This window comes from Sceloporus occidentalis, unplaced genomic scaffold, assembly GCF_023333645.1.
Source record: "Sceloporus occidentalis isolate IW3139 unplaced genomic scaffold, rSceOcc1.0.p SCAF_3, whole genome shotgun sequence".
Lineage (NCBI taxonomy): Eukaryota > Metazoa > Chordata > Lepidosauria > Squamata > Phrynosomatidae > Sceloporus > Sceloporus occidentalis.
This window is the reverse complement of record NW_028316983.1, coordinates 142,954,372-142,975,784: the sequence shown is the minus strand read 5'-3', so window position 1 is coordinate 142,975,784 and position 21,413 is coordinate 142,954,372. Positions and strand designations below refer to the sequence as shown.

Sequence of the window (21,413 nt, the reverse complement as noted above, 5' to 3'; positions counted from 1 at the left end):
AACATAAATGTGTGTAAAAAGCTCTCCACTGCATCTCCAGTATAACAGTTAGTATATTCTCTAAGGAGGCCAATACCAGGATTAAAACAGTTGATAAAATGAGGATAGAAAACAATAATCTCAGTTTTGCTTTAAAAAAATGATGGGGTTTCTGTGCTTACCAGGTGGAACATGAATTGATTTGGGTTTGATGCATCCTGGAAAAAATGCTTCAATGTCATATTCTTCACATTCTTGAAGTCCAGTAAGCTTATTTGTGTTCTTGTTCCAATCACAAGGGTAACCATTGAGGCAGCTAACATTTTGCAGATCTGATGCTCCATCAATGCTAATATTTGCACTAACATAGGGACGAGCATCCTCATAGTTCTGCACCGACAGGCTAATAATATCTAGGAAATGAAGAAGAAAGATATTCTCACACACTTCTTGGCAAGATTTCTTTGAAATCTACAGAGAAACCATTTTTAACATGCCCTTCCTGTTTCAAGCAAGATTCAGAGCATGCAGAGCAAATGAACCTACCACTGTCATATTGTTGATGTATGGTGCTTTTATTGTCTAATTGCCCAACCATATTGATGCAATGTTTACAGAAGGGGCATCGGTTCTGATGTCATCATCATCTGCTCATAAACCTCCTATGTTTCCCCATTATAACCAAAGAAAATTCATTAAGGGTACACAGTGGTCAAGGCCATATATCAGAGTAGTGTAGTGTAGATCTGCATTAATTGTGCTATGCAAACTTCATGTTGATTGACAATACTGCTGCTATTGCACAACTAACCCAAGACACAAAATGTGCAGGCAACTGCACAACCAAGTATGCATGCATCCATGCACAATGGTTATCAGTGCACAGTAAGTAACACTTATCTGTGTGTATGCAAAGCTGAGCTCATTGTGTGATGGCATCATATGCATGATGAAATCACCAGGAGAGGCCTTTTGTCAGCCTCACCACTGCCACAAGCATGGTTGGTAGTGATGTGAAAGAAGGCCTTCCAAGTGGTTACCCCTAAACTCTGGAACTCCCTTTCCTAGGAGGTCAGAGAGGCTCCCTTTCTGTTGTGCTTCTGCTACCAGGCAAATACTTTTTTGTTCCTGCTGACTTTCAAAACAGAAAGTTTCTAAAGAATTGCTGAGGGTGCTGTACTGTTTTAGATGGAACTGTTTTAATTGCTTTTTATCTTTTAATTGTATTTTATATTTTAAAGTGTATTTTTAAATCATTTTAATATTGTCAGTAGTTTAATCCCATTGTAATGTTCACTTTTTTGTATGTTTTAGCTATACTGAATCTTTGAAAATTGTAAGCTACCTTGAATTCCACTTTTGGGAGAAAGGTGGGATATAAATATAATGACAACAACAATGATGATGATGATGCACACTTCTGCTTCAAAAACCTTGAACTGAGTACAGATGGTCTGCATGAGACAAAAATGCCCAACTAACTCTGTAGGAGTTCTTTTGTAATGGTATTTTGGGGTGTTTTTTATTGGAGAATTGAAGGATCTCCCAGCCTGTTAGCAATTATCAATGCTAACACTGATTTTCTACTAAGGCCTTCAAAATGTGTGTCACTTACCACAACCCTCACTGGCAAGTCAACCAGAGCTTAGCAGCCATATAGGATGGTGCCCACAAGGATCAGTTAATTTTTCCCTCCCTCTCCCCAAATGGAGGCCAGGAAACACAGTGAGATTTGAACCTCCTGGTGACCACAGTATACCGCTGTTCACTTGCATGTATCTCCAAGGGGTCCAAAATTGTGCAAGTTTTCATTATTCTTTGAAATGTGCAGCATTTTTAATTAGGTTGTTTTAATTGTTTTTAAACATGTTGTTTAATGTGTTTTATATCATGAGCCACCTTGGGTCCCTTTTTGGGAGAAAGGCGGGATAGAAATAAAATAAAATAAATAATAAAAACATTGCCTTATCATGGAGGGATCTTTCTAACTCACTTATTAAATTTTCTAAATTTCCTTTCCCAAACTAATTATTCATGGGTCAACTCCATGAAAGAAACAATTACTTGTAATATATACATGTCTTCCTATGTGACATTGTTTACCTCAGTGTCTGGTTGTTAACTAAAAGAGAGAGAGGGTTAAAGGCATTCCAGCCCATGGAATTTACACATTCACATAACATACTGAAAGGGACATTTTATGCTTCATGAATTTTTTGTTCAAAAAAACCCTCAGGATTGTATCCAACACGAGTCATGTAAAATCAGATGATTGCAATGTATTCCACTTCACATCTCCTACCATACCATAGATAAACATGATATTGAGACAGAGCGCCATATCACATTAAGAAATGGGTGTTTCAATACATGTAGGTGGCACTATGATAGTAATTATTAGTTTTAAAGTGCATGTTTTAACCAAGGGTATGCAGATACACAGATAGGACTTGTATGAAGTAGTTTTACATCCAACAATGCTTTATTATCTGCTTATCTCTCCAAAATCTTATAATTTACATATAGCTATTCTTATGCATGAGTAATTCATACAATATACAGTAATTCTTCTTTGAGAATGTAGAATGGGAATTAACTGTGTCTGCAAATGAACTAACAGAGAAAGCAGCATCTGATAAAGTTAATTTATATCCTTTCTTATTGCAAATGTTGATGTCCTCTTCAGCAGAGAAAGAAAAAGAAAGACTTACCACAATTTCTGGCAGGAGTTGCTGTAAAAAAAGAAGAGAGAATAATATGAGAAAGCAATTTGTTGAAATTGTCTTGAGAAGAAGAGTTAAATATCACTCTTTAGCTATAGCACTTAAGTATGTACTTCTTTGTATATACTTTAGTTTTGATATATTTGAATATATACTTGAATATATGATCCGCTAAAACACCAAATATCTAAAATACTATGATATACTCTGGCTGATTTGTTCTTTGTGTTTGGCATTTAAATATACAAAGAATTAATACATATTGTATTACATAATTATTTTGGGACCAATGAATTAGTATCCAGCATGGTCAGTGAAATATGAACCATTACACAGTTGGGATTTGAGCCACAGATTGTGGTGGGCTACCATCTGCATCCCCAGGCTCAATAAATATAGTCATGTTCCAGAAAACCTCAGGGATACTTAAAGTCCCAAGACTAAATAGCTCCTTAGCAGTGGCTGGTGCCCACTCCAGTGAGCTGGACAGAAGACAGAGTTTTCAAGGGTGAAACCACAGAGCTATCAACTATGGAGCCAACTATTCCTACTTTGCTGGCTAACATCCTCCTTGGCAAGGTTTATGTAAACCTTGTACCCACCTGGTGTTTCAAAGGGGTAGTGGGAACTGGGTGGCTAGTACTACTTTTGCCCAAACAACAGGGCAAACATTGCCATAATTTGTGTCTTATGCCAAGTTTCTATTGTACTTAGTCTCTCAGCAGGTACAAAAGTTTGTGACCAGTTCAGTTATATTACTGGTTTTCTGCACTGGACTAAGAATGGCTGCAGCTTCACCAGTGAGTTGCACCATTCTCAAGAAAGATCGCACAACTACTGGATATACTCATGTATAAGTCTAGAAATTTTAATCACAACATTGACCCCAAAAAACTGAGTTGATGTATTCACAGGTCAATTTAAGTACTGTACTTAACTTAAGTACTGTATTTACTGTACTGACCTTTTGGAAGTTTGATTCCTTTCTCTGCTAGATATTGTGTGTGAGATGAATGGGGCTGGTGGTGAGTTGTTCAAACCTCTGCCCAGAGTGTTATAAATTCTGCTTGAAGATCTACCCACACATTTCCCAATGAGAAACTGTTCTGACTCAATTTCCCTTCATGTCTATAGACCTTGTTTCTTAAAGTAGATTTCAACTCTAGCAGTTGGTTTAAGAGTTAGAATTAATAACTGGTCTTAAAGCTGGCCTTGCTTAAGACCCAGAGAGCCAACAATCTTATTTTGTGCTCTTAAACTCTAGAAGCAGAATTCAAGACCTGGACAGGAATTCTCATGAAATAGACATACAAGTTAAAACCAAAGTTTATATAATGATCACAGGCATGTGAATAGAATTCCAAGCTATATGCATGCATGCAGTGGTAAGATGGCACTTAAATGTGTGCATGTTTGTCACCTATTGGACCAGAGGTGGTGTCTGCAGGAGCTTGAGAGATGTTTGCTGGAGTGTCAGTAGATGCTGAGCTGTCGGCATGTATGGAAGAATTATTCAAATCATCTATCAGGGAATAAAACAAATGTTAGTGTTACATCCAGCAACAACTATCAAATTCTCATAATTGGCAATGACCTTGAAGTGAAGCTGCAAGGAGAGAAAAATCTGTCATTTCCCTTTTAAGAACAAAATTAGAATTCTTAGGCCAAAATACTATTGCTAGCCCCAACTAGAGTACTAGAGTACACCAGCTGAATCAATGGAACTTACATGAATGTTAACTTACCAACTTCCTACTTGTTCAATTGATCTATTCTAGTAATAGAATTTAGGGCTTTAGGCATTTGGCTCCTATCTTACCCACTTTAAGTATGCTCAGAATTGTGTTGCTAATGTAAATCTAAGGTGTAACCATATTCACACTTGCTTGGAATAAGTTCCACTCAATACAAGGAATCATTTTGATGTCATGGCAAAATACTCTATGGTTTATCATGCCAAGGCCAAATTTAGGCAAGCCTTGGGCTTGTGCAGTACAGTGGACCCTTGTTATACGCTGGAGTTTGGTTCCAAGATCCCCCGTGTATAACAAAATCCGTGTATGCTCAAGTCCCATTAAATACAATGACATAGCAAAATGATGTCCCTTATAAAAAATGGAATATCAAGGTAAATTTATACTTTGTTGGAACATTTTCAAACCGTGTATGCTTGAATCCGTGTATAAAAAATCCGTGTATAAGAAGGGCCGACTGTACTTTGCTGCTTAATATGACACGTAGGCGTGTTACAGACCACCTCTTTAGGGCAGCCTGTAACCGGCCCTTTCCCCGCTGTATCAGGGCCTCAGCTGCCACAACGGCAGCCTCTGAGGCCCCGATCCGCCGCTTTCCAGGCCACGGGGAAGCGGCAAAAGGCCGCTTCCCCACGGCCTGGAAAGGGGTGTCCTTGGGGCTTCATGGGGCTTCATGGTGGCAGGGAGGAGGAGAAAAGGGCCGCTCGGCCCCTTTCTCCCTTGCATCGCTGGCGCAGCCGTCTAAAGGCTGCACCAGTGACGCAAACCACAGAAGGAGCTCCATTTCGGAGCTCCTTCTCACGCCATGGAAAGGGTGCTCTAGGTGCCCTCGCGTAGGGTGACGATGTCACAACTGCACTGCCTCGTTTGGAGGCGGTGCAGTGGTGACGTAGTCATGGCAGCACCCATCTGTATTTTATATGGACTCATCGCGTACTAGGGTGCCGTTTATAAAGGGCCATAGTTTCAAAGAGAAGTTCGAGATGTTTTTATTTCCAATTCTGATTCTAAATGAAATAAACTGTGGTTAATCTTAACTATGATTTGTTTGAAATGTGCCAGCTTCAGACTATGATTACTCAAAGCTAATTTGTTTCTATTAACTGTAGAATCAGAGTGCATCTACAGAGTAGGGATAATGCAGTTTGGCAACACTTTAACTGCTATAACTCCATCTACAGAATTTTTTTGTGAGGCACCAGCATTCTTTGGAAGAGAAGGCTAAAACCCTGTAAAACAACAAATCCCAAGATTCCATAGAACGGCGCTACAGCACTTAAAATGGTGTCAAACTGCATTTTTTCCTATAGTGTAGATGCACCCTAAGACTAAGCCCAGTTTAGGGTTCAGATGACATGTTAGACTATCTGTGGATAATTGAAAATAAAAGCAATATTATCTGAATTCCTCTGGTGATGCCAGAAGAAAGAGAATCCGGAACTGGAAGGGTGGAAAGTAGGATATCTTCTCTCAGTAAGCCACTGTTTATCTTGATGTCAAAATAAAGTCACCTTGGGGACCCTGCCATTGCCCTCCAGAACCACTGTCCATGTGGGCAACTCTGCTGAGCACTATGCCAGGGGCAGGGACATAGCTAGGATTTTAGGAAGGGGGGGGGTCCAGACTAAGTGCCACCATTATAATGGGGCTTGAGTGCAGCAGCGCAGCGGCACACACCATTCATTTTTTCTAATGGAAGGGGGGGTCCGGACCCCAAGAACCCCCCCTTGGCTACGTCCCTGCCAGGGGTCAGGCAGAGTTAGACAACAGTGGCTGTTTACGCATAATCTCATAATGTAGTGCGCCCGCCTTACGCGGCTTGAGCACGTATGCTCAAGCCGCGGGGCGCGCGCGGGGCGGAAGGGGCAGCACGTCCCATTCAATTGAATGGGCGCGTGCACCCGTTGTGCCCGGTGCGCTGCCGCGCCGCCGTGCATGAGCCCCATTGTTTACAATGGGGCTTGAACATAGGCGGAATTCACCTTACGCAGAGGGATCCGGAACGGATCCCCGCGTAAGGCAAGGACCCACTGTACATATCGATTTTACAGTATGTACACCAAGCAGTTACACATGTGGATGCTCTGGGGACACTGGAAAAGAACACAGCAAACCTGATGGTGCATGCGGGATGGTGGAAGGAGAGAATGGAGGAAAGGCAGCAGTGCTGCTGAATGTCTGAGTGCTGGAAGAGTTTGAATCCATGTGAGTGGTGAAGGATGAGTTGCTTGGTGGATGAGTCTCTGGAGTAACAAAAGTGCAATCAACTTATTACCATTGTTAGGATACAATAGTCAAGCATTAAAAGCTTGCAGGCAACTTTAACAGAAAGGAAGAGAGGATGGAATTCCTGATCTTTTCTAAACTTTTTTTCCTCAATAAACACATGAAACTATGAACATGTACAAACATTTAGGCTGTGCATATGATATTGTAATTTAAAGGTATAATATTAATTTCACTAGTTGTTCATGTCACATCTCTTGCTATTACATTAAGTGATACACGAGAATTATGATTTATGAGTAACATAGTACAATTAAAATTACTAAGACTTCTGTATGGTGTGGTATGGGAGGAGGTCAATGGGCAGTGACATCATGAGTTACTACACTGGGTGATGCCAACCCTAGTGATCACACTGCACACACACACACACACACACACACACACACACACGTGCACACGAACAGAAAAAGCCACACAAAGCCTCTTATCTCAGCAGAATCTCATGGCCATATAAATTAATTTAGTATTTTTGCTGTCATCACTCCCTTTCACTGGAGCCATGACTGTTACAGTCACTTTGGTACACCATACAACCATATCTGTGACTTATGCTTTCCAACATCTATACTCCCACACAACCAATGTATTTAGGCCTGTCAATTGATGGTGGAATGTGGAGATTATGGCCCACTCTGTTCTCCTTTCGGCAGCACTATGATCCCCATCTTTTCAGTACATTGCAAGAGGAATTATCACCTACAAACAGGAGCAGGAAAAGCTGCAATTAAAGTCTTAAGGGCTAGAGCAGAGAGCATCAGCAAGCCTGAACAGGGCAGACTGAGGGTTAGGGTTAGTGTATATTTTCCCTGTTTCATAAGGGTGAATGATGCCAGCGACAGCTTCCATATTGCTAGTGCTTGGATGCTGACTTTCCTCAGCAGCTATCTAAGTAGGTGTTTAGTTCTCAGCCCATTCTCCTAAAACTGCTGCACCATTGTTTCTCATTCCGTTCTATTTTATATTGAAATATACAGAGACGTCTTACCTACACACTCACCCCACCTAACTGTCAATTGATTTCAGAATTAGTCATCACTCGTTGTCTGTTGCCACACCACATAATTTTTTCCACTCCATCTGAGTAATGCTTCTAGAGCCACTCAGCAGTTACTTCAGAACATTAAAACTTAATATTCTCCCATCCCCAACTTTTAAGGAACACAGTATCCCCGAATCAGGATAACCTTGATCAGAAAAACTCTCCAAAGCAAACCTGGGATGGTGATGAAAACCGTTGTGACAGAAGGAGAAGGAGAAATCATTTTCCTAACGGGCATTACAGTAGAGTTAGAGGTTTGGTAAAGAACCACTGTGTCTTTTACTGTTGAGCCAGGCTTTCCATCCAGGGTGCTTGCAGGTGAGGTTGCCGTGGTGTGTGGAGGTATGATAGAAGGATCAGGAGTTGGAGAGTGACTTGCATTCCCTAAGGTGAGCAGATGTGAGGGGAGGGGGAACAAGAAATCAGATACATTTTACAACAGATCCTGAAACAGAGTAGTATGATGTGGCCAAACACCAGAGTCTGTCTAATAGAGGAAATTTGGTTTCTCAGATATCTATCATGCCATGCCAACCAGTGAAGATATATATTATGATGTTAGGTCTCCTGACCAAAAGATCTCTTGTCTTTTATTTTACAGACGGTAATTATGTGCAATGGGGATCTGAATAAAAGATTCAGTCAGTGTCCAAGAATAAGATTTGTTTGCCTCTATGCTATTGCCTCAATCCATTTGCTCTCCCAAAGTTGTTCTTAGCAATGAGGGGGAAACATATGGACATAAGCACTATAGCACACATGTTTTCGTCCCTTGTTTTGTGGCTAACAAGGGCCTGTACATACAGAGTCATGGCACGGTGTACTGATGCTGGATGCCCTGACTCCGCCCCCAGGGCATCATGATGCCGTGCACCATTCCAGACAGCACGTGGCATCAGATGATGCAGTGCCAAAGGGGTGCCATACAGCTGTGCTGCTGCAGCTATGGCTTCCTTTGGAGGGCGCAAAAAGGAGCTGCTTTTTGCTTCATTTGGGCCATGCCAGGTGCAGGAAAACTATGGCCCATGGTCCCATTGTGGTACTACTGTTCTCCATACCCCAAAATGTTACCAGTTTTCTTGCTGACATACTTTGTGACATGTTGATGGTCCACAGAGTTCCTCATCCCTCCATTTCTTCTAATCTGCTTGCTTGTCACTCAGTTTGGTGACAATTCTTACTTACTGAAAACTATTTAGAATCCTGAGGAAATTTTTGAGGCCAAGAAAAATATTCGACATATTGTATAGAATACAAGAGAAATTACAGAAGCCTTCCCAAGGCCATGGCAATTAAATATCATAGACCAGAAATAGACCTGTGTATTTCTTGGGTTCAGTACTCACAACTAACATAAACATTGTTAGAACGGGCAAAATTACTTCTTTGGCAAAGTATCTACTTCTTAAAGCAGGTTGTGCTGATACTTTTCATGCTTTAGTTTTATTTCACAAAGCTTCCTGACAGCTGAATTCTCCTTTGAAGATAACATAAGATTGGATTAATCTATAATCATGAAATGGAATGGAGAGAGGGGGACACTCTTTAATAACTTAGTTTGTGAACAGAAAAGGCAAGGAAAGCACAGCTATTGCAAATAAATAGCTGAGACCCAAGACAGACGGGTGGGAAGTGGCGTGTCAGCGCTGATTCTATGGTTCGGGAGTGCGCACCAACTGCACACTCCCAAACCCTAATCCGTACGGACACTGCCATCATGGCAGCCTCCTGTCCCCCTGGAGGATGCCATGATGGCACAAGCACAGCACCGTGTCCGCATGTTGTGGTGTCACTCTCGCCTCATCGCCATGCAACAGTGTGCCAATGGTGGACCCATTGCATTGGCTGCGTGCACCTAAAAGAACCCAGTTTGGCCGTGCAGTTTGGCTGCTGCAGCATGCCTTGGGAGCAAAAACAGGTGGCTTCAGCCTGCCCTTTTGGAGCAGTCTGTCAGCCCCTAAATATAAGCACCTGGACAAAAGAGCAAAAATAAAGAGCAGAAAAAGGACAAGATTATTGATTTTCCATATTACTGATTCACCGCCCCTTCACCAACGTGCTCTTGGGTGGATTACAGATTTTTAAATACTTGAAACCATTACATCAGTATAAAACTAGCAAAAGTATAGCATCAAAATACAGTAAAGCTCAAAGAACATTTAATCAAGGTGGAAGCAAAGCGTGATTAATAGCTGGCAAACAGCATAACAGTAAAGAGAGGCCCTAATAGTATGGTGAACTTGGTTATAATTGGTTATGTTTGTGATCAAAACAAATCTAAGAATCTCTCAGCCAACCTGGCCAAACCAAAAACAACTTTCTGGGGACTGATCCAGTTTCTCTTTTCTCCCTTCCAACTCACTATCAATCCTACTGCTCTACAAACAGGATTCTCCAGTTGCCTTTCCAGATACCTTTCCATATTGCTGACCTCCTACTCCACTCACCCACCACTGTCCAGAATATAGAAAACGTGGCTTGCAACAACAACAAAAAGACAGAAAATGAACACCATTACAGAACTGGATCCTGCCCAATGTACAGCAGACATTTCACAGTAATGTAATTCAATTAAAGGTCTTTTCTTACCATCTGGAAAATCATTAGGAAGAGGTACTTTTTGATCTAGAAAGAAAGAAAGATGACAGCGTTATAGTCTGAAATACTACTTATATTTTTTCCCCAGAAGGGTCTTTGGTCCCCTTAAGTATATTTTTAAAAAGACAGAAAGATCTGGCACCAATATTTTAAATGTATTTCATGCCAAGATGGTTAAATGGGTTCTTGAGTGTGGTAGTTGACAGTGTATCATAAACAACAACAAAATTGTAGACAGAAGACAATTTCTGCTCTTATAATTTGGAAAGGAGCATATTAAATGAGCAATGAAATACAGTAAGAACCAGTGGCAGCTCATGAACCAAGAGAGAGAAACCTCATCACAGAATGGATGAAGGTGCACTTTACTTGGTTCAAAAACCAAACATCTCAAACTTAACAAAAGGTGCACAGAAGCAAAAATACAGCAAAGACAAAATAAGATTGGACAATTAAGGATGCATTGAATTACATGTTTTTGTTATTGCTTTTTAAATTATACAGGCTGAGTCTCCCTTATCCAAAGTTTTTGGATTTCAGATTTTGGGGGATTTTGGAATACCTGTACTTGTACATATCTACATAATGAGATAGCTTGAAGATTGGACCCAAGTCTAAACACAAAATTCATTTATGTTTCATCGCCTTATACACATAGCCCAAATGCAACTGTGTACAATTTTTTAAGTAATTCTGTGCACAAAACAATGTTTGCACACACTGACCCATCAGAAAGCAAAGCTGTCACTATCTCAGCCATCCATGAAAAAATAGTTTTTGAAATATTTCAGGTTTTGAAATTCCAGATAAGGGAGACTCCATTTTGATCACTACTTTGTGAGAGGTACTAAGAGACTAAGAGTCACCAAAATGCAAGATATCCAAAAATAAAAAAACCAACCAATCAACTATTTGATCAGTTCCCCATTGGCACAAAGAAGCTTATTAGGTCACTGTGACATTCTGACAGCTAAAGGTTATAGCAAGAGACCAACAACTAGCAAGATGTTAACTTTAAATCCCAATATTATTTAACTGCATTCATATTGTATGTATTAACAATATACTCCACAGATCAAGGCTTGATTATAGACTTAGTCTCATTCTTTCATCCAGTCACTAAAAGCTCCATCACACAATATATCACCTAGCACAAAACAGCATGCAGTACATATTTTTAAAAATTAAGGCAGAGGTGCTAGTTTTACTGGTTAGTTTCCTGTGATATCCAAAGAAAGTGCTGTGCCTCACTTATAGTTCAAGCATTTGATAGTTGTGATCTAAACTTTGCTAGAATGAAAGCAGCATGACATCCTGGATCCTTTGAAGTTCAAAAGGCTGGATCTTTGGTCTTGGGAATGAATTTGTTCACTTCTCTTATATAAAGACTACAGTGAAATGGAGGTAAAAGGAAATTATCATCTCTATAAAACAATAATGACAGAAAGTACTGAATCCTACTGTTAAGTGACAATCACTGAAAATGTGGCAGGGAGTTACCAAAGGTATAAAAATGCATGAAGTGAAACTGCATGCAGTGCTTCCCCCAACCCCCCCCCCCCCAGAGAATCTGCTTTTTACATCATTACAAAAAAGGTAGTAGTTTCTTCTGCAGTACTGTTTATATACACAGGGTTCACAGAAACATTCAAGTTTTAAAAGCTCACAAACAGCCACTGGAAGCACTGATCTTGTGTGTGTTTTGGAGGAGTCTCAAACTTTAGAGTTATGCACATCCACTGCAATAATATTCTTTGCCATGTTGCAAGGATAGATAACTTGTGCTCCTCTTGATATTGTTGAAACACAACTTCCATGATCTTTGCAACCAGGGATGGCAGCAGTTGCAGTCCAACAACATCTGGAGCTCCACAAGTTGATAATTCCTAGCATATCTGAGGGGAAAAACCACATGCACAAATCAACTGATTTCTTCAATTATTTTATCTCTCAGAAAGGAATTCCTAACTTATAAGTGGCATTACTTGTATACTGGGTCAAATGTACACTTGAGCAATAGAGCAAAGGTCTGAACTGGCCCTTTCATTTCATTCCAGTACATCCACTATGAGATTTAATTATAAATATAAATATTATATTATTATTGTTATTATTATTATTTCTCCAGATTTTACTCACTCAGCAAAGATTATTCAAACAAGAACAATACAAGCTGATGCTTTAATTCTCTGCTTTTTATATTATTATTTTCCTGTTTTCTCACAAAGTGACAGATTTCTCCCCATCTTGCCCCATTTCTTGTTTTGCTTCCATTTTACTTTTCCTTCCTAACATAATGCTTTGCTACCAGAAGAATCTAATTCCATCAAGTGAATCATTTCACTTCCTTCAAATATAACTCTCTGTTCAAGTATCCCACTATCCAATGTAACATTGTGACAAATTACTGTCACACCAAGGAGCAAAAAACACTCAAAGGAACTGTGGCCTTCATTGTCCCCAAGATTTGCGTTTTTTAAACAAAAACAAAATGGACTGAATTTCATCTAAGGAAACCATAAGCTCATTTCCCCAATATATATGATTCCCTTAAATGAAGTTCAGCTTATTTTGTTTTTGCTTATTTTTCAAAAGTACTTTGGACCTGAAGAAGGCAAATATTGGAGAATCTCTTCCTTGTCTTTCACTGGCAGTTGGCACCTTCCAGTTCCATAGGCTTGGGAATGTACTTTGGATTTTACTCTCAGTTTTAAAGTTGCTGTCCAAGATGATGAACCTTATATCCAAAACAGCTTTAGCACCTTGGATAAATCCATTAGTGTTCAAACTAAAACCTGGAGTGGACTCACAGCCCCACTGAAATGAAAGCCAACAGCTACCACTGTCTTTCCCCCTTCTTAGACTTTTTTTATTTTTAAATTTATATACCACTGTCAGGTATGCTAGCTTGTAATGATAGAAAAGAAATCAACCAGAATCACATATCTGCATGCAAATATACAGAATATAGCTACCTTGACTGAAAACAGAGTGGAACTCATTTTGCTTCGGAAAACCCATTTATTTACAAGGCCTGTGGTGCATTCCAGAAAGGGAGGGAAATGGTAAAAAATGTGTACAACTGAAAAAGTATGCGTGATTTAAAATGCAGTTATTTTGAAAGATGTGCATAAACATGCTTTCTTGTTATTTCTGTATGCCTTCAAATCACTTCCAATTTATAGTGATCCTGAGGCAAACCTATCAATGGGTTTTGTGAGACAGGTCTGTTCAGGGGTGGTTGCCATTACCTCCCTCTTGTAGGAATAGTTGGTATCTATGGCCATATCCGTACAGAGGAAAAGAAATGTTTGGATGATCCACGGTGCCAAAATAGGTGAAACACAAATCCAGTGTTTACTCCTGGATGGTGTTCCAGGGTAAAAAGAATCCCCATTTGCTCTGAATCAGGCTAGAATCTCTGGAGAATTTCCTTAACTGCATGCTAGTGCAGGGACAGGGGAAAAGCAGTGAGAGGTGGGCAGAAGAAGTCAGGAGAAGGCACCCTGATGGCTTGGGAGATTGTGCAGGCAGTACTGCCAGTACCAGCCATTGTGGATGCAGTTTCTGTGGCCACCTGAAAGCCCTGATAATAAGCCAGGTTTTACTGTCAGTGTGGACACAGTCCATATCAAGTAGAGCGCAGTAAAACCAGTGCAATATGAGCTTGTGGTATAAACAGGAGAAAATATTCAGGGTGTTCTTGTAAGGTTGTGTGTGTTTTTTTTAAAGAAAAAGTTGTCTTTATTGTTTCAGAAAATGCATCTTGGGATAGAAAATGAAAGAAAATTACCTACATGCCCATAAGAGAGCCCTAAAGCTGGTTCTCATATATGTAATTTGGCTAGCATCCACTATGAGGCGGGAGCCTCATGATCATTCCCTTCCCAGACAAAAGCAGACAAAGAACTAACTAAATTTTAGGATAATAGGGAAGTAACCTCTGCAGGCAGAAAGGGAGCAAAAGGCTTGAGTAGGTACAATAGATATGGACACTTTTATATCAAATAATCTGATCCTAAGGATTATCATTCTGCCTAATTTTTTCTTCTGGACTCTCCTTCTTTTGACATTTTTAAACAGTATTTGGATGGCCATCTCTCAAGACTGCTTTAATTGTGTATTCCTGCATGGTGGGGGTTGGACAAGATGGCCCTTGCAGTCCTTTCCAACTCTATGATTCTTTGATTAAAAAACACTTTATTTTAAAAAATGGGGGGAAATGGGAATTCACCACTGAGTTACTGGTAATCTACTTATTACAGTGCTCAAATTAACTTTAGTCACGCTTCCTATTTTTTTATTTCACATTTGAATTTAAGGAGGGAGAAATGATTAGCACAACAACATATTTTAGTCAGTCATAAGGCTGACACGATACTAATAGCAGAAAACATCATAGACTTGGAACAATTACTAAGGAAAGTCAAAGAAGAAAGTGCAAAGGCAGGCTTTATACTGAACACATAAACAAAACAAAAATAATGACCACAGAGGATCTAACTAAATTCAATCTAGATAATGAGAAAACTGAAATATTAAAATTAATCCTGTACCTTGGATCAAATTTTGATCAGAACAGAAACTGCTGTCAAGAAATCAGAAGAATACTAGGAACGGGAAGGGCAGCTACAAAAGAACTAGACAAGATCCTAAAGACTAAAGAAATACAACTGAACACCAAAGTTAGAAACGTCCAGGCCATTGTATTCCCCGTCACCATGAACAGATGTGAGAACTGGAGAGTGAAGAAAGCCAACAGAAAGAAAATAAACCTATCTGAGATGTGGTACTGGAGAATAGTGCTAAGAATACTATGGACAAAGCTGAGGCTGTTGTATTTAAACCACATCATGAGAAGGCAAAGGCAAGCTAGAGAAGATAGAAGGTAGCAGAAAAAGAAGAAGACTGCATGCCAGATGGGTAGACTCAAACACGGAGGTCATAGGCCTGAGCCTGCAGGACCTGAGCAGAGCAATGGGGGACAGGGGGGCTTGGAGATGTCTCAACCACAGCATCACCATGAGTTGGGGTCGACTCAAGGGCAGTTAACAACAATAACATGGATTTGAATGGAATGAAACAGAAACACCCAGAGTATTTTCCCTTTATTTTTAGTAGTGCCTATAACTGTCTGGAGCATCAGCTCCTAGTCATGAATATGAATCAGTCACAGCCACTATTACCTCATACTGCCTTTACTTGTTATTGAATTTTTTCAAGGCAATGTCATGCAATGTGATTTACCCATATCTCCAATTTCCTTTTTCCTTTCTTGTGCATAATGCATTGGAAATTTAGTAAGAAATCAATAGATGGCACCATAGCACCAAAGTCTGTAGCACACTGTAACCGAGGAGAGATCTGTGTCTCTTGGAACATGGGAGAAGTGAATCACTAGGCCAACCGAAAATGAAAGCCTTTCCTTTTTAAAAAACAGCCAAAATTAAGAAAAGTCACAGGGTAGCTTATCATTTACAAATGTCTTACCGAACTTGAGTTACAGGCCCATATTAAGTCTAGGTTGAATGGATCACATTTCATCTTTACAGTCAGAATTTGAGGGCAAGTGAAATAGTTTCTACAGTTTATCCTCAGAAAATGGCTCAATAGACTGAGATGAAAGTTGGCAGTGTAAGAGAGACTGATGTGAGGATAGTCAGTGCTGCTTCTGGGATTCGAAGAAGCAGAAAATGGGTGTGTATAGAAGCTTAATTTCACCTCCTGAAGTTTGAACATTATTTTCCTTCACAATCTTTGGCTGAATTTTGATTTTCCAGCTGATTTCTTTCTATGTATAGAGTCTTTTAAGAAACCATTATGTTTGGTGCATAACAGAGAGTCTATTATGAGTTACATGTGATACAAAGAGTATGCATTTTATATAATATAAAGAGCATGCATTTTAAATTAGATTTTCTCCCATTTTAGTTTAGTTTAGCATGTATTCAGCTTGTGTTACCTATCTGATGACCCGCACACTGAACGTTTATAGCACTATGATTCTCATTTAATTGTCATGGCAACATTCAGTGGAATCCGAGGATTTGTAGTTTGGTCAGAGGCAAGAGAGTTCTTTGGCTGACAATTCTAAATGTCTCCCAAATGGCAAATCCCAGGACTCAGTACAATGTTGCCATGGCAGTTAAAGCACAGTCATAGAGTGTGAAAAGCCCCAAGGATGGAGGAGGAAATAGAATAGGGCTGTGTTTGGTTTCTAGGGAGACAGGAGAGAATACAGGTAAGGAGGAGTGCACTATGCTCCATCACATGGAAAGAAGAAAATATCTCCACTTAAGGAAAGAGAAATAACTTGAAAATAAGAGAAAAATATTATTTCAATAGTTTATAATGATTTGTGTTGTCCTTAACACACTAGATTGTCTTGTTGTTCTTGTGTGCCTTCAAGTCTCCAATTTATGGTGGCCCTAAGGTTTTCTTGGCAAGATTTGTTCAAAGGAAGTTTGCTATTGCCTTCCCCTGAGGCTGAGAGCATGTGACTTGCCCAAGGTCACCAGTGGGTTTCATGGCCAAGCTGGGAAACAAACCCTGGTCTCCAGAGTCATAGTCCAATGTTCAAACCACTATGCCATCTTGTCAATATACTCATCATTCATCTTTGCTAAGAAAATTAACTCTCTCCTGTTCCTGAGAAAAATACCAGATGTATTTTAATAGAGAATCCATGTTAGTAGAACACTCCCTTCTCCCATATGGCATTTCTGCACAGAAAAACAACAATTTCTATACAGAAAAATGTTTTCTGTGCAGTAAATGCTGTTTTTCTGTGCAAAAACATGCATGCTTTTTGCACAGAATAAGGTGCAAAACAGACCAGCAGTAAGTGCTGGGTTGGGAGCGGTGTCTGAGTGTAACATTTAGATGCCACATGCTCTGATACTGTCTCCACACCACTGGGAAGCTGCATGGCTGACTGAACATGTGGCAGTTTCACAGCATTTTGGTGGTGTAGCATTTACACATTCTGTGCTGCCAAAATGCTGAAAAGCTGCATTGGCAAGGGCACTTCTTTTCTGCTCCCCAAAGGAGCATTTTGCCACTTATTTTTGGGCTAGAAAAGTGCCGGATCGGGACCACAGCCATGGCCCGCATCCAATGCTCAAATGGGTGGCATGATGCCACCCCTTTTGGGCCATAGGTTTTGGCCCTAAGTCTCAAACTACAAACTATTTATGCCCACCCAGGATTCTCCTCATCATCATTTCCCAACATTCAGGAAACTTTTCTTTGCTTGAGAGTCAACGATTTACAAATATTATTTCCATCCCCATTCCTTATCTACCTTGTTTCTACTATTATTGTAGTTTTTTAAAATCAGATTTTGTTATAATCTTATATATTTTTTCATTTATTAGCATTTGTAAGTTTGCAAATTAATAATTGCAACAAATGGAACAAATCTTTCACAAAGTAATTTTGACCTTGTACATTTCTTCATAAAGAACATAAAATCTGAATTCTTTTGAATGAATTGAATAGGGATGGGGCAGATAAGAAGAGATGAAATCTTGAGAGCCAGTTAGAAATGCAGAAATGATGATGGCTAGGAATAGGTAGGGGCAGTAAGTAAGAGAAGGAGCATTGGTTTGATGGGAGCTGACAGTGAAGAAAGAATTCATGGAGACATTTTACTTTAACTTCACTGAGAAGCTGGATCATATTGTGTAAGGAGCCAGCATTAGGACAGCTGTCCAATTTCTTTATTATACAATAAATATTTACTTTTTTCTTTTCTACATCTCTACCAGGATATTTTGATTCTATAATTAAGAAGGAAAATAGGTGACATATTACTGCATTTAACCCAACAATCAGCACAATCGGCTCGTCCATTAACAGTGTCATCTTGGGGCCTAAGAACCAGACCGAGGAAGTGGTTTTTTGAAAAGCATAGTGAGTGCATGCATAATGGTACCATACATTTCCAGTGAGAGCTAACATCTGCTGTTGAACCAACTCGTATACTCACTGTCCTGTTGTTTCTTTGTCTGTGGGGCATGAAGTGGAAAGATGCATTTTCTTTTCTCTTTCCAATGACAAGTGGGGCAGAATTGACTAAATCAGTTGTGTTCTTATGTTTCTACCAGTGGAAAAGGTGTTTGCCTCAAATAATTTAGAAGAGGGGAGAACAGAAGAGGGAGGAGTCTTGCCAATCCCATTAGAATCAGGCAAAAGCATCCTTTCTTAGCCTTGTTTGCCCACACATGTCCCAGTTTTCATCTATGAAATGTTGGAGGGTATATAAGTGATCAAAAGTCCAAAGTTTGGAACATCATGGACAACCTGGATAGGGGTGCCATCACATCTCATATGGTTGAAAAGGGAGAATATAAATTAAATAACCAAATCTGCCACAGTTGGGTAACTGACTCTGCCCTTTCACTGCCACTTAATTTTGATAGGGGCTAGCCATTTCAAACTCCTTTCCCATACTCTTATTTTAATAGGGCTTTGAAGTTAGAAATAATAATAATTATTATTATTATTATTATTATTATTATTTATAACCCACCTCTCCCTGTGTTGGATCAAGGCGGGTAACAACATATTCAAAGAGAAAACAATAATATCAAAGGCATTCGAATCATTCCAAAGAGAACAATTTAGGCACATGGGGAGTGAAATTAGGGGATCAATAAGGGAAGGCCCGCCAGAAGAGATCTGTTTTTATTGCCTTCTTAAAGTCCTCGAAAGATGTTAGTTGGCAGATCTCGTCCGGCAGATAGTTCCAGATTTTTGGAGTGGTAGCAGAAAACATCCTCTGGGAAGTAGTTACCAGTCTAGTTCTCTGTGACTGTAGTAGGTTCTTCCCTGAGGACCTGAGAGTGCAGGAAGGATTGTATGGGAGGAGGCGTTCCCTCAGGTAAGCTGGACCCAGGCCATGTAGGGCTTTATAGGTAATAACCAACACCTTATATTGTGCCCGGAAGCTAATAGGCAGCCAGTGTAGGGATTTTAAGACAGGTGTGATAGAATTAAGGATCTCTATTTTAGAATGTGATGCTAATACCACCAGGGTCAGAGTTCTGATATGGAGAGAGAGCAGGAATTGTTTTCTTGGATTTCCCTCCTACTTCCCCACTGTTTCAAACTGATATCCTACCCTCCTTCAATCACTCTATCCTTCATTCCCCCAAAAGTATTTTCTTTGAGATTGGCCTGGAAGAGAGCGTCTTTCCATTGCATGAAGAGGGTCCTATACAGCTTTGAATTCCAACTTACTAGCTTTCTTGGGACGGAGAGTGCCATCCAGAAAAGTAATGGAAAGAAGTATCTCTTTCCCAGGATCTCTTGTTGTCCAATTTGATCTCTCTCACACACTGTAGAGAAGATACCAACTCCTCTCACTATGCAAATTCTCTCTGGCCTGCTACGTGCTAGGGGTTGGCCGAGGACCTAGCGTCCACACCGGCCTCACCCCTAGCACGTGACAGGGGCGTAAAAATGGCGGCGCCCTATACACATGGGCACCGCCATTTTTACGTGCCCCAGATATGACACCGCGAGTGTGAGAATAGCACTTCACCGCGCTCCATCCGGGGCACAAGAAGAAACCCCATTTGGGGGCTTCTTTCTGCTCCACGAGGGAGCTGCGCAGTTTGGCTGCTGCGGCTCCCTCACGGAGCAACCAGCAGCGGTGCGAGACCGCCTGTTTTGGGCGGTCTGTAATGCGCCCCTGTGTCCAAAATACTATTGGTATTCCTAACTAGAGTAGACCCATAAAATAATAGAATTTACACAAGTGTTGACTCACTATTCAACAGTTAATCAAATGGGTCTATTCTAGTGAAGACCATCAATAAAATTTAGAGCTATGCATCTGCAGCTACTATGTTACAAGTACCCAACGGAGAATCAATGGCATCTAAACAGAATGATACAACAGTTAGAAGTACTCTTGAAGACCCTCTAATCCAGCTTTCTGATACTGGCAAAGCATTTAAAAGCATCTTTTCTCTTTGACAATTAAGTGGGAGAGTGGCTAACAAGCAGACTAAGGTTCATCTCACATTAGACAGTTATAATACTACAACTGAAAGCCACTGATTCTTAGTTGTGATCCCTTTGGGATTTCTAAAACTATACACCTAGAATCTTGGCACCCTCTCTGTAAGGCACTATGGACAATCATGGCTAAAGAAAAATATGGAGAACTGAAATGTAGCACAATAAAATGTCTTTAAGTAAGGCTGTATCTCTCCTACACACACACATTCAGAATTTAGATGGTTCCAATACTGGAGGCCAAAAAGTAATTTTCATGGAGCTCAGAGTAGTAATGACTCAAGATTTTTGTTGTTTTCCTTCTTTTCCTTGTAACATTTGATTTTGCTCTTGAGGATAACTGCAAGGTTAGTCTTGAGAGGAAGGAAAGGAATTGGGGTGCAGACCTACCTTGATTCAAATGCAAAATACTACTTCACTGTTTCTCTTTCATTTCCTCCCAAGAAAGGTCTCTAGCCAGTTAGCATGTTTTGCTGAACATGCTGCAGCTATTCGGCATAACTATAACCATAACCATGTCCATAACTACTGGGAAATATAGGTTACAGCCCATCACAAGTTTACTCTCAAAGAGTGGTGTAGGTAAGGCTGAACTTGGTGGTTGAAGTCAAAAACCTTGGAGCTTTTGTAAAACCACACGGAGCACAGCAACTATGGGGACAGCAGCATTTGGACCAGCATGGGAATGCTAAGGCCTCCATTCAATGGTGGCAACTACTCGCTACAACATTCCTTCTGTGTTTTTCCTCCCAATATTTTAGCTAAGGTCACAGGAAAGAAGAGTGATCACAAGGATTCACAGATAATTATTAGTGCAATGCTCTAATTATTATTATTTAAAAAACATATTATCATTGTCTACAACAAAATTGAGAGCTAGCATGGCGTAGTGGTTTGAGCATTGAACTATGACTCAGGAGACCAGGGTTTGAATTCCAGCTTGGCCATGTGAGGCCATTGGGTGACCTTGGTCAAGACATATACTCTCAGCCTCAACGAATGGCC

The 21,413-nt window shown here is 40.1% G+C and overlaps 1 protein-coding gene across 1 annotated transcript in view; it reads right to left on the bottom strand.

Annotated features, from left to right (window-relative positions):
* Positions 1-21,413, bottom strand: part of PTPRC (protein tyrosine phosphatase receptor type C) — a 97,928-nt gene that overhangs the window by 38,553 nt on the left and 37,962 nt on the right. Inside the window, exons 3-6 of the mRNA XM_089516502.1 lie at positions 10,374-10,409; positions 4,123-4,224; positions 2,691-2,711; positions 162-392 (exon numbers count right to left, since the gene is read on the bottom strand). Of these exons, the coding sequence (XP_089372628.1) occupies positions 162-392; positions 2,691-2,711; positions 4,123-4,224; positions 10,374-10,409 (390 nt within the window). The remainder of the gene's footprint in view (positions 1-161; positions 393-2,690; positions 2,712-4,122; positions 4,225-10,373; positions 10,410-21,413) is intronic.